We start from the raw sequence: 13,667 nt of genomic DNA on the forward strand, positions 1-13,667 counted from the left end.
AGTGAGACCAAGGACATAAGAAAGATGCTCATCAGCACCATGAGCAGCCAGAGAACATATTGTATGCAAAGCTGCAGAGGGCAGGCTGACCTGGAGATCAATGACTGTGTAACAAAGACAGAAAAAATTGGAAAACAAGTGCTAACCTGGTCAATGTAGCCAGTACTATCATTCAGGAAGGAGCCTTATAATCTAGTTTTGAGCAATAATAAACTGCACAAAATGGCATATGCCTGTATTTCTCAATTAATGAGTTGTCAGACTTCAAGTGCAAAGGGAGTTTCAGGCATCATATAGTAGAACCTAGGTCTGTGGTTGGAAACCTGCTATGTATAAAACGGCTGGACAACCCATACTCAAGGTCCACACTGATAGGTAAGTGTGGATCCTGCACAGATGGAAAAAACTCACCTATAGTGGGTTGATTTTCTTTCCTCACAGCTTGAATTAGGAAATTTAAGTGAGAGAACCCTTTAAGTCCATCATTTGAGTGATCTCAGGAAGGTGGGCCAGTCTCAGCTTTAGGTCAGATCAAGGAATAAGTGGACATATTCAAAAGCCCCTCTGCTGCCAAAGCTGCCCATCACAGGCACCATCAGGCTCCCCTTGACCATGGGCAGTTTTTATTGTGCTTTCTGTAATGAAGATCAAAGCACTTTAAAATGATATTCCTTCTTAGTTGGTTCTCTGTACCCATCATGCACTGGGCAAGTTCTGAAATAAATAGCACCTCCAACCATACAGATGCTCCATATACCCAGCCTTCACAATGTTCTTTTAGTCTTTCAAATTTTGGGTGCCTTTTACAAAGATCTCTCAGCCTTATTAGAGGGCTTCAAGTCAAATACAATCAAATTAGTTTCAAGCAAGTGACTGTTTTCATTAATTGCTTTTGGTGTGTGAAGAGTTATGACGGTCACTTTCGAGACAGAAAGTCAGTCCCTCTAACAGTAGAAGGTCTATCTTTATTTCCCTTGGGTGTGGTCAGCAGATGGTCAGTGAGACACATACTGTGTGGATCAGGATAGCCTTGAGCACTGTTGTATTTACCTCTTGGTTCCTAGCTATGTCAGACATAGAAATGTCAGTGTTGGGTGAGTTAAAAATCAAAAAATGATTCTGACAAGGCTGGAAGAAGAGAGGCGGGCAGCCTGAAGGATAAACTCTGCTTGCAAGAGTTTATCTGCTCAGATAGCATCTTGCTATTGGCAGAGCTTCTGGGCTCCAGGGCTCTCCAGGAAGCCAAGAAAATAAGATCATCTTGCCCTGGGTAGTAGGGAAGGAAGAGGAGCACACTTTAATTGTTAGGTCAGAGGAATGTTGGCTCCTGTATGTCTGTTTGCAAAAGTGGATTCTCTAAGTGAGCCCTGTAGGATCCTCTGCATAAAGGTTAAGGCCTCAGACAAAAGGGCTGGGTAACCTGGAGACACTGCTGGTACTTTATTCACATGTGTGTGAATGGCACAGAAGGTGGTTTGCTTGGTAGAGGACAGCTGAAGGGAGCCAGCAGTGTTCACTGTCTAGTGAGCTGGCTCTGAGCTCTAACACACTAGTTGACAGTTGATGCACTCAGATGGACTGTAACATGACAGCTGGACTGATGGAGTCCACACTGGTTTCCAGAAATGCCACCGTTGAGCTGTCATGGCACTGTTCAAAGGTAAAGGGATATATATTTATATATTTTCATGATTATCTGCTTAAGATGAGCATTGTTTGCCATCTTACATAAAGAATGCCAAAAAAAAGAACGCCAAAGGGAAACATAGGGTTGTTCTCTCTCTCTCTCTCTCTCTCTCTCTCTCTCTCTCTCTCTCTCTCTCTCCCCAGCCCCCTCCCTCCCTCCCTCCTATGTACACCAGTTTCAGTGCATTAAACTCGTCTTCCTAACTCTGTTCACCTTGTTCACTGTGTCATTTTCCCTACCTGAATGATCCCTAAACTGAGTTTATGTTCCCTGCAATGGCATCAATTCACAGGTCTTTTCAAAGCTTATTCTTTGGAACATATTTGATTTTAGTCCCTTATGTACCAGTGAATACTACACCCTCTGTTTTACTCTCTCAAGGATTACTTAAGAAGAGTTTGGACCTTCCAGGTTATTTGTTTTGTTGTTTTGGTTGTTATTGTTGTTGGTTGGTTGTTTGATTTTTAGAAAAAAGGTGGTTTACCTTTTAGTGAGCTTTGCAGGAGGGATTGCTTTTCTACAAGTGGGCTCTAAGTAGTTGATCAAATACACATCACATAAGGGCTTAATTTAGGAATCTGTAAATGAGTAAATTAATTATTAGTATAATATAAAAGTCTCAGTTTCTCGTGGATCCCCAAGGCAGGTCATTGGGGGCTCTGAGTCTGACTGCCTATATGCATCCCTATGGCTTTTGTCATGCTAGAGAGCAAAACCTTCCTATGTTGGTCCTGATCAATAGCAAAATCACTTGATGTTAGAGTCTTGGAGGCTCAAGAGTTTCTCTAGGTTTTGCAGGGCTCAGCTGCTGGCCATGTTTGAAGGAGAGTTGTGGTGATACATGGATGTTCTTTGAAAAAACTCACCTGCTCTTTGCAGTGGCCAGAGAGGAGATAAGGCTACCGAAAAGGTGTGCTCTTGCCAGTCGTGTGTGGGGTGTATGTCAGAAGTTGTACAGTTGCTTTTGATGCATCCATTCTGATTATATATCCATCAGTCTGCAGGTATCATGTCTGAACCATCAGCAGATGTTGTCTTGCTTCCTTCTATTCCTTTAAGTTACTCAGCTCTTTGCTATCAAATACACCTACTATATGAGTACCATTTTCTATTCTCTCCTGCCCTTGCAGATTTCTAGGATCTGTACTAATCAGAGAGAACTGTTCAGACAAGGATTTGAAAGTCGTTGGCAGAGGAAGATCTCACAATATTATTGGCTGGTGCTGAAGAAGAAAGCTGGGCCATCCCACCACCTCTCCCAGGCTCTGTGAATTTGCACTATGGTTCATGGGGTTTTTGTTTCTTCCAGACTCTCAGAAACTGACAGCTTCTGGGGACAGTTCTTAATTAAGTCCCTTTGTGTGCAAATCCATTCCCTGACAGAGGATGGAGTACAAGGAATGACAAAAATGTCTTCTCTGAAGAGCACAGGCAACCAGGCTGAATGCCCTGTGGCTGCTTACTTCTGCTTGGATTTGAGGGGAAGGAAAGATGAAGGTCTATTTCAGCCCAATAAGGAAACATCCCCTACCTATGGAAAGGAGACAGAAGCACCAAGAGAGAGCAGAGCTTGTCTGTGGTAGCCCTGTTGGATGACTCCCCATCAGAAAAAAAGGGGTGCCTGCCAGCTTTCCAGTGACTCACATGGACTCACATTGCTCCTGGGCAGTCTGGAGGGAAAGTGGGTGAATAGTTTAGTAAGTCAACAGGGCAGAATGTGAAAGTAGAGTAAAACTGATGAAAATGAGACTCTAGTCAATGGTTGTGTGTGTGTGTGTGTGTGTGTGTGCGCGCGCGTGCGCATGCACGTGCAGGTGTGTGCACCTATATTCTGATTCACTGATACCAGTGAAGATGTTTATCTGTAGGCCAGACATGAATTGAACATCTGATCAGTCCCACTGGGTGTGTTTTCCTCACTCTGTCAAAGCAAATTCGGAAGATATTACTTCTACCTTTTGCTCCATCTCAAAATAATACAGTCCTCGCTTACCAGAAGTTAGTAAGGCATTCGCACGAGAATACTTGGTGACTTTTCACGCCACATGCTCAGAGTGTGAATTGGACAGTTCTGGTAGATTAAGTTGCTAGAAAGGACACTTTCGCCACCTGGTGACAAAACTGTGGCAGTGGTTTTGAGCGGCTGTTAGTCCACCAGAGGCCAGTGGGAAAGACCTCTGTTTTCAGTTCTTGCCTTTAGCAACTGGCTTGGAGTCTGAGCTTCTCGGGATAACTGAACAGCAGGGTCAGGAAGAACAGATCAGATTCCCACATAGGAGCTGAAAGGTCATTAGCTGTAATTTAGGAACATTTCCCTTTAGCTTCTGGTCTCTTAAAATCTGAAATTGCTTGAAAATAGTTATATGTATCAGTTTTTGCTTGGACGTTTGTTGGACTGTCCTGTCTTTGAGTTTCTCAGAAATCCAATTACTGTGGGAAATTACTCAGTGATTTGGTGGTTATCCCCATAAAGACTGGGCCAGGTTTCATTTACCCCAGACAGGAAGGAGTCCCATAACATCAAGTTACTGGGAAGGGCACCTTATCCTTGCCAGTTCTCTGGCTTCTTGCCTTGCTTCCTGTTACAGAATCCAGCAAACTGTCTGAGGTGCTACGGGTCCTATGTTTCTTGGGAGCAGCATCTTAGCTTCCATAGCTGTGAGTAATTGTCTGCCTCTTTGCAGCCCCCAGAGATGTTGGAGGCTTTATTCTTGACAGCTGTCTTGTTCCAGCTCCTTCAGGATCTCTGGTCAACAGAGGTCCCTTCTCTGTTCTGTATCATAAGTGCCTAGTCCCTGTCAGAACACTTGAATGACTCCTGTACTTGTGAGTTTCAGTATTATAACAGAGGTCAGCTTTTTCCACAAAAACATCTGGAGTCTTCAGACTCTTATCCAGGCTAGCGATTGCTAGTTCTCAGTTCTCAGATACCGCTCTCCCCAATCCTGGGCTACTTCTGAAGGACTCAAGCTAGAATCTCAGCTTTTGACTCTTTGTCATTGTCTGTCATTCTCCCTCCCACAATTCCTTGTTCCCAACACTAAAGATGATTAGGCTTCCCTATAATGTGTTCTGAAAGTCACACTTTCATTCCCTCTGAACTGTAGCCCCGCAGACTTTTGAGTTCTGATGTCTGAAAGTTCAGCTCCAGATGCACTGGAAATAATGAGTTCCTTACTGGAAAGTCCCCGGTAATACCTACACAATGAGCATAAGCAGTTATTAGTGGTTGTGTATGGTTTTAGCCTTTGAAAAACTAAATTTGGGGGCCTGCGTGAAAATACAGAGCTGGAAGGACTTAGAGGAGATGGTGAGAAGAAAACCTAGCTGGACAGCATTTTAGAGTTTACCCAGCACTCCTGTGTATGGGCTTAACATTGTGAGTTCAATATAGTGTAGACTACAAATACTTAGAAGATTTGCATCTGAATTTGTCACCCCCTAAATAATAGAGTCAGACAACCATTGATAGAGCACTTGGTACAAGTTGGTAGTCTGTCACCTGGAGAACAGTTTAATTGTGAAGATGGATGTACATGCAAATATGACACTATTTTACTTGAGTCTTTGTAGATTTGGGACTCTATGGTTAAAGGAAAATTTTCTATGTATGGTGAGAAAAGGCAACACTAGTCTTCTCTAACCCCGTAGCAATTGATGTTTATTGTGCCTAAACACATTGTGAGTGATGGTTTAAGTCCGTCTTTCAGATGTGGCACTGATACACAAGTCACATGCTCTAGTTTCTACACTCAGTTGTGCAGCATTGGGCTTGGACACAATATTTGCTTGTTTTCTGTCCATGTGTGCCAGGCACTGTGGTGCTCTGATTGTACCTTGATCATTTACTGATACCTTCCTCTTCCTGGCTTTTCCATATGAAAGCAGAGAGCTTCAACAAGAAATGTGACCCGCCTCAGACTGCTTCCATTCTCAAATCCCTGTGCAGTCACAATGTGAATGCAGCCACTGTCCCACCAATACCACCTGGTGCCCTTCACTTTTTGTCCTGACCCTTACTTGTCTCTCTTGGGAAAAATTGTAAACAATTTGTCTTGATGGCCAGAGACCTCCCCACCACCACATTCAGTTTTGAATTTCTTCTTGGAAGACTGTAAGAGACTGATGTATATATGGATAGTTGCATAGTTTTCCTCTAGTTTCAGGAGCATGGGTACGTGGAATTCTTCTGCCTGTGGCATTCATCCTGGGATGGTATCATCAAGGCCAGGAAGAGGCTGGGAAAGCAGACCTATGTGTCAATGTCCCCCTGACCCCTAGAGATCTGAACGCATCAATTAACTTATTTTCATGTTTGTTTTAAGATGGGGTCTTGCTACATAGCCCAGACTAGCTTGGAAACCTGCAGTTATCCTGCTTCAGTCTTTCGAGTACTAACATAACAGATGTGCTCCTGCTCAATTTGTGGAGCATCCTTAAGCCAGTCCCCTGCAGTAAAGGTCAGTCAGACCCTCTGCTAGGGCCCAACAGAGCAGTGTGGGATGCGCAATTCACTCTCCTCACTGTCTGTTCACTCAGTGCAAGTGATGCAGCCCAGAAATATGCCACCTGAAACTGCCACCAGCTGGTTACTAGTGGGGGCGAAGAGTTGGCTTGGAGATATTTCTGGCCATACTTTCAGTATATTCTTAAAGTAGCATGCTCAAGTAGATGTATTTTTATGTTTTGACCTGTACCATGTATTGGGGGGGGTGGGACTTTTTGTTCTTTTTTAAAATTATTTTTAATTATGTATTTTCTTCATTTACATTTCCAATGCTATCCCAAAAGTCCCCCAATCCCCCCCACTCCTACTTCTTGGCCATGGCGTTCCCCTGTACTGAGGCATATAAAGTTTGCATGACCAATGGGCCTCTCTTTCCACTGTTGGCCAACTAGACCATCTTCTGATGCATATGCAGCTAGAGACACGATCTCCGGGGGGTAATGGTTAGTTCATATTGTTGTTCCACCTATAGGGTTGCAGATCCCTTTAGCTCCTTGTGTACTTTCTCTAGCTCCTCCATTGGGAGCCCTGTGATCCATCCAATAGCTGACTGTGAGCATCCACTTCTGTGTTTGCTAGGCCCAAGAATAGCCTCACAAGAGACAGCTATATCAAGGTCCTTTCAGCAAAATCTTGCTAGTGTATGCAATGGTGTCAGTGTTTGGAGGCTGATTATGGAATGGATCTCTGGGTATGGCAGTCGCTAGATGGTCCATCCTTTCGTCTCAGCTCCAAACTTGGTCTCTGTAACTCCTTCCATGGGTGTTTTATTCCCAATTCTAAGAAAGGGCAAAGTGTCCACACTTTGGTCTTCATTCTTCTTGAGTTTCATGTGTTTTACAAATTGTATCATATCTTGGGTATTCTAAGTTTCTGGGCTAATAGCCACTTATCAGTGAGTAAATATCATGTGAGTTCTTTTGTGATTGGGTTACCTCACTCAGGATGATACCCTCCAGGTCCATCCAATTGCCTAGGAATTTCATAAATTCGTTCTTTTCAATAGCTGAGTAATATTCCATTCTGTAAATGTACCACAATTTCTGTATCCATTTCTCGGATGAAGGGCATCTGGGTTCTTTCCAGCTCCTGGCTATTATAAATAAGGCTGCTATGAACATAGTGGAGCACCTGTCCTTCTTACCGGTTGGAACATATTCTGGATATATGCCCAGGAGAGATATTGCTGGACCTCCGGTAGTACTATGTCCAATTTTCTGAGGAACCACCAGACTGATTTCCAGAGTGGTTGTACAAGCTTGCAATCCCACCAACAATAGAGGAGTGTTCCTCTTTCCCCACATCCTCGCCAGCATCTGCTGTCACCTGAATTTTTGATCTTAGCCATTCTGACTGGTGTGAGGTGGAATCTCAGGGTTGTTTTGATTTGCATTTCCCTGATGATTAAGGATGATGAACATTTTTTCAGGTGCTTCTCAGCCATTCAGTATTCTTCAGGTGAGAATTCTTTGTTCATTTCTGAGCCCCATTTTTAATAGGGTTATTTGATTTTCTGGAGTCCACCTTCTTGAGTTCTTTATATATATTGAATATTAGTCTCCTCTCTGATTTAGGATATGTAAAGATTCTTTCCCAATCTGTTGGTGGCCTTTTTGTCTTATTGACGGTTTCTTTTGCCTTGCAGAAGCTTTGCAATTTTATGAGGTCCCATTTGTCGATTCTCGATCTTACATCACAAGCCATTGCTGTTCTATTCAGGAATTTTTCCCCTGTGCCCATATCTTCAAGGCTTTTCCCCACTTTCTCCTCTATAAGTTTCAGTGTCTCTGGTTTTATGTGAAGTTCCTTGATCCACCTAGATTTGACCTTAGTACAAGGAGATAGGAATGGATCAATTCACATTCTTCTACATGATAACCTCCAGTTGTGCCAGCACCATTTGTTGAAAATGCTGTCTTTTTTCCACTGGATGGTTTTAGCTCCCTCGTCAAAGATCAAGTGACCATAGGTGCGTGTGTTTATTTCTGGGTTCAATTCTATTCCATTGGTCTACTTGTCTGTCACTATACCAGTACCATGCAGTTTTTTTTCACAATTGCTCTGTAGTACAGCTTTTGGTCAGGCATGGTGATTCCACCAGAGGTTCTTTTATCCTTGAGAATAGTTTTTGCTATCCTAGGTTTCTTGTCATTCCAGATGAATTTGCAGATTGCTCTTTCTAATTCATTGAAGAATTGAGTTGGAATTTTGATGGGGATTGCATTGAATCTGTAGATTGCTTTTGGCAGGATAGCCATTTTTACTATATTGATCCTGCCAATCCATGAGCATGGGAGATCTTTCCATCTTCTGAGTTCTTCTTTAATTTCTTTCTTCAGAGACTTGAAGTTCTTATCATACAGATCTTTCACTTCCTTAGTTAGAGTCACACCAAGGTATTTTATATTATTTGTGATTATTGAGAAGGGTGTTGTTTCCCTAATTTCTTTCTCAGCCTGTTTATCCTTTGTGTAGAGAAAGGTCATTGACTTGTTTGAGTTAATTTTATATCCAGCTACTTCATTGAAGCTATTTTTCAGGTTTAGGAGTTCTCTGGTTGAATTTTTAGGGTCATTTATATATACTATCATATCATCTGCAAAAAGTGATATGTTGACTTCTTCCTTTCCAATTTGTATCCCCTTGATCTCCTTTTGTTGTCGAATTGCTCTGGTTAGGACTTCAATTACAATGTTGAATAGGTAGGAAGAAAGTGGGGAGCCTTGTCTAGCCCTGATTTTAGTGGGATTGCTTCCAGCTTGTCACCATTTACTTTTATGTTGGTTACTAGTTTGCCTTAGATTGCTTTTATCATGTTTAGGTATGGGCCTTGAATTCCTGATTTTTCCAAGACTTTTATCATGAATGGGTGTTGGATTTTGTCAAATGCTTTCTCAGCATCTAACGAGATGATCATGTGATATTTTTCTTTGAGTTTTTTTATATAATGGATTACATTGATGGATTTCCGTATATTAAACCATCCCTGCATCCCTGGAATGAAACCTACTTGGTCAGGATGGATGATTGTTTTGATGTGTTCTTGGATTAGGTTAGCGAGAATTTTATTGAATATTTTTGCATCGATATTCATAAGGGAAATTGGTCTGAAGATCTCTTTCTTTGTTGGGTCTTTCTGTGGTTTAGGTATCAGAGTGATTGTGGCTTCATAGAATGAATTGGGTAGAGTACCTTCTGCTTCTATTTTGTGGAATAGCTTGTGAAGAACTGGAATTAGATCTTCTTTGAAGGTCTGATAGAACTCTGCACTAAACCCACCTGGTCCTGGGCTTTTTTTGGCTGGGAGACTATTAATGACTGCTTCTATTTCTTTAGGGGATATGGGACTGTTTAGATCATTAACCAGATCCTAATTTAACTTTGGTACCTGGTATCTGTCTAGAAATTTGTCCATTTCATCCAAGTTTCCAGTTTTGTTGAGTATAGCCTTTTGTAGAAGGCTCTAATGGTGTTTTGGATTTCTTCAGGATCCTTGTTTATGTCTCCCTTTTCATTTCTGATTTTGTTAATTAGGATGCTTTCCCTGTGCCTTCTAGTGAGTCTGGGTAAGGGTTTATCTATCTTGTTGATTTTCTCAAATAACCAGCTCCTCGTTTGGTTGATTCTTTGAATAGTTCTTCTTGTTTCCACTTGGTTGATTTCACCCCTGAGTTTGATTATTTCCTGCCTTCTACTCCTCTTGGGTGAATTTGCTTCCTTTTGTTCTAGAGCTTTTAGGTGTGTTGTCAAGCTGCTAGTGTGTGCTCTCTCTAGTTTCTCTTTGGAGGCACTCAGAGCTATGAGTTTTCCTCTTAGAAGTGCTTTCATCATTGTGTCCCATAAGTTTGGGTATGTCATGGCTTCATTTTCATTAAACTCTAAAAAGTCTTTAGTTTCTTTCCTTATTCTTCCTTGACCAAGATATCATTGAGAAGGGTGTTGTTCAGTTTCCATGTGAATGTTGGCTTTCTATTATTTATGTTGTTATTGAAGATCAGCCTTAGTCCATGGTGATCTGATAGGATGCATGGGACAATTTCAATATTTTTGTATCTGTTGAGGCCTGTTTTGTGACCAGTTTTGTGGTCAGTTTTTGAGAAGGTACCATGAGGTGCTGAGAAGAAGGTATATATATATATATATTTTTTTTTAAGATAAAATGTTCTGTAGATATGTTAAATCCATTTGTTTCATAACTTCTGTTAGTTTCACTGTGTCCCTGTTTAGTTTCTGTTTCCACGATCTGTCTATTGATGAAAGTGGTGTGTTGAAGTCTCCCACTATTACTGTGTGAGCTGCAATGTGTGCTTTGAGCTTTACTAAAGTTTCTTTAATGAATGTGGCTGCCCTTGCATTTGGAGCATAGATATTCAGAATTTGGAGTTCCTCTTGGAAGATTTTACCTTTGATGAGTATGAAGTGTCCCCACTTGTCTTTTTGATAACTTTGGGTTGGAAGTCTATTTTATTAGATATTAGAATGGCTACTCCAGCTTGTTTTTTTAGACCATTTGCTTGGAAAATTGTTTTCCAGCCTTTCATTCTGAGGTACTGTCTGTCTTTTTCCCTGAGATGGGTTTCCTGTAAGCAGCAAAATGTTGGGTCCTGTTTGTGTAGCCAGTCTGTTAGTCTATGTCTTTTTATTGTGGAATTGAATCCATTGATATTAAAAGATATTAAGGAAAAGTAATTGTTGCTTCCTATTATTTTTGTTGTTAGAGTTGGCATTCTGTTCTTGTGGCTGTCTTCTTTTAGGTTTGTTGAGGATTACTTTCTTGCTTTTTCTAGGGCATGGTTTCTGTCCTTGTATTTTTTTTCTTTCTGTTATTATCCTTTGAAGGGCTGATTTGTGGAAAGATAATGTGTGAATTTCGTTTTGTCGTGGAATACTATGTTTTTTTAATAAGTCACATATAAAATATATCCAACAAACATATGCAGTGGGTGGCTGTATAGACATCACATGCTTCCCTCGTGTGCTGTGTCTTACCATATTTGTTTCTGATGCCCATCTCCTAATGACATGAAAGGATACATAAAAAACTAAACCTCCCTTACTATCCTTTCTTAGTCTTCACCCTCCTGTCACTGCCATAAGAAGATAGCTCAGTTAGTATCCTGTGTTGACTTTCTCATTTTCTCCATGAGCACACCCCTGTGAACCTGCCTTTCTTTACATGGCCCTGCAAGGGTTGCTGCTTATATGCACATTCTGTGAGATGCCATATCTGTTCTTTTGTAACATGCTCTGTTCTCCACCATGCTTTTGATATTCATATATTTATTTCATGTCCAATTATTCCTGTATTTTTGCTGCTGTCTCAGATTCCTTGTGATTACTGTGACACAGGGCCTATCAAGTCTCTTACCAACAGTCAACTGTACTCAGTTTTATTTTCTCAACTTCTAAGATTCTAGTTTTCAATGTAACTGGTGCCACAGGGTCAGTATCTTGGCCTTGGATGTGTACCCAGATGAAAAGCATTTTCCTGGCGGACCCAGGGCATGGCTATTCATTGCCAGGCTGAACAACTATAGAGCGTACCTATGGGGAAGACCCTTCATGCTTATGAAAGGAGGCCCCAAATGACCTCATCCTGTAGACAAGCTACAGCTAGTGAGAACATCTTTAGAGGGCCTTGTGGAGTCAGCTGCAGAGTGTCTGTGATCTCCCTCCTAAGGAGATAGAATGGAGACAGAAGCAAAAACTTGGAGAATTTCTCTCAGTTCCAGCTCTCCCTAGGTACCTCCTGTATAGCATGACTCAAAGCCCTAGTTCCTATTTTCAAACCAGAAAGGTAAGAATCCTCATTTCTCCAAACGTGGTGCCCTCCACATTATCACCATGTGAGTATATGCCCATGAATGAGTTTTCATTTGGTTAGAGTTTCCCAGATTTTTGATCAGATGGCATACTTGTTTATACACCAGTTAGCTATTCAGGCTGCCCTATACTTTTTGCCATGCCACAGGTTTTGATCGCTTTTCTTTTTGATTTGTAAAAAAATAGTTCACCATTGATTTATAGAATTTCTTTCACATTCTCAATGCTGGTACTTATAGTTCTATCCCCATCGTGTCTGCTGCCACAACTAATTAAGCCATGTGTATCTTCATTCATATCATTTCCACGGCAATCAAATAAACCAAATACTGCTGTTCCCTCATCTGACACTTGCCACTGTAACAAAATACCCAAGGCAATCCACTTGTAAAGAGGAGAGGGGTTGTCTATGGCCATACCACCCTGAAAGCATGTGATCTCAGAAACTAAACAGGGTCGGGCATGGTTAGCACTTATAAGGAAACAGAAGAGGGGTTATTTCAGCTTATACTTTTGGAGATTCCAGCCATTGATACTTTTGAGCCCATGATGAGGCATCACATAATCCCATGAGCATGGAACATAACAGTGCTGCTCACTTCAGGACTAGGAAGTAAATAAGGGTGAAGAAGAGACTGAGGTTGCTTATGTCTCAAATGGTTCCATGGCCATCTACTAGTCCCACCTCCTTAAGTGCATCACTGCCTAATAGTGCCACCCTGTGGTTCAACTTTTAATACTGTAGCAATTGTGTGGGGCCTTTGGTTGGTTGGTTGGTTGGTTGGTTGGTTGGTTGGTTAGTTGACAGCTTAGTTCACAGTGGTGGACAATGGGATATAGCAAGAATAAAACAAACAGGGCTGCATTGTCTTTGGACCTACTAATGGAGTATGGGAACTCAGCAGGGCAGGTATGTGGAGATGAATGCATTGTTGGTTAGTGTAGAGCCAGGTTCATCCTGTCTTCCTGGATAAGGACCATCATCACAGATGCTCTTCTGTGTCTGTATCCCCACCCTCTCTCCCTCCTGACTCTGGCCTGTTATTATGTCTTTCTGGTGTTATGTTCATCTAGCCTAGTACAGGTATTATTTATATATGGGTCTGGGCCTCAGATTTTTGTCTTCCTGTCCATATTGCCTCCTCTGTTCCACTGACTGCAGTCTTCTCTATAGTGCTTAGCTATATCATAGTTTATTCTGTACCTGATCATTCCATCAGAAGAGAAACTTTGCTTTGAAATTCTCAAATATATATATAATATATATACAAGTACAATATATATAATATACACAAATACTATATGACTCTATATATAAAATTATCATTTGGAATTTTCTTTTTTTTAATTTTTTTAAAGATTTATTTATTTTATGTATATGAGAATTGCATGTATAGCTATGTGCCAGAAGAGGGCGGCACCAGATCCTACTATAGATGGTTGTAAGCCACCATGTGGTTGCTGGGATTTGAACTCAGGACCTCTGGAAGAGCAGTCAGTGCTTTTTTTTTTTTTTTTTTTTTTCCATTTTTTATTAGGTATTTAGCTCATTTACATTTCCAATGCTATACCAAAAGTCCCCCATACCCACCCACCCCCACTCCCCTACCTGCCCACTCCCCCTTTTTGGCCCTGGCGTTCCCCTGTTCT

The 13,667-nt window shown here is 41.4% G+C and overlaps 1 protein-coding gene across 5 annotated transcripts in view; it reads left to right on the forward strand.

Annotated features, from left to right (window-relative positions):
- Positions 1-13,667, forward strand: part of Vwc2 (von Willebrand factor C domain containing 2) — a 155,428-nt gene that overhangs the window by 14,224 nt on the left and 127,537 nt on the right. Inside the window, exon 3 of one of the 5 annotated variants that reach the window (XM_006514734.4) lies at positions 2,818-6,233. The exons of the other annotated variants lie outside the window; for them this stretch is intronic. Within the exon in view, the coding sequence (XP_006514797.1) occupies positions 2,818-2,958 (141 nt within the window). The 3' untranslated portion in view covers positions 2,959-6,233. Of the gene's footprint in view, positions 1-2,817; positions 6,234-13,667 lie in introns of those variants that run through there. 5 annotated transcript variants of the gene reach the window in all.

This window comes from Mus musculus, chromosome 11 (genome assembly GCF_000001635.26).
Source record: "Mus musculus strain C57BL/6J chromosome 11, GRCm38.p6 C57BL/6J".
Taxonomy (NCBI): Eukaryota; Metazoa; Chordata; class Mammalia; order Rodentia; family Muridae; genus Mus; species Mus musculus.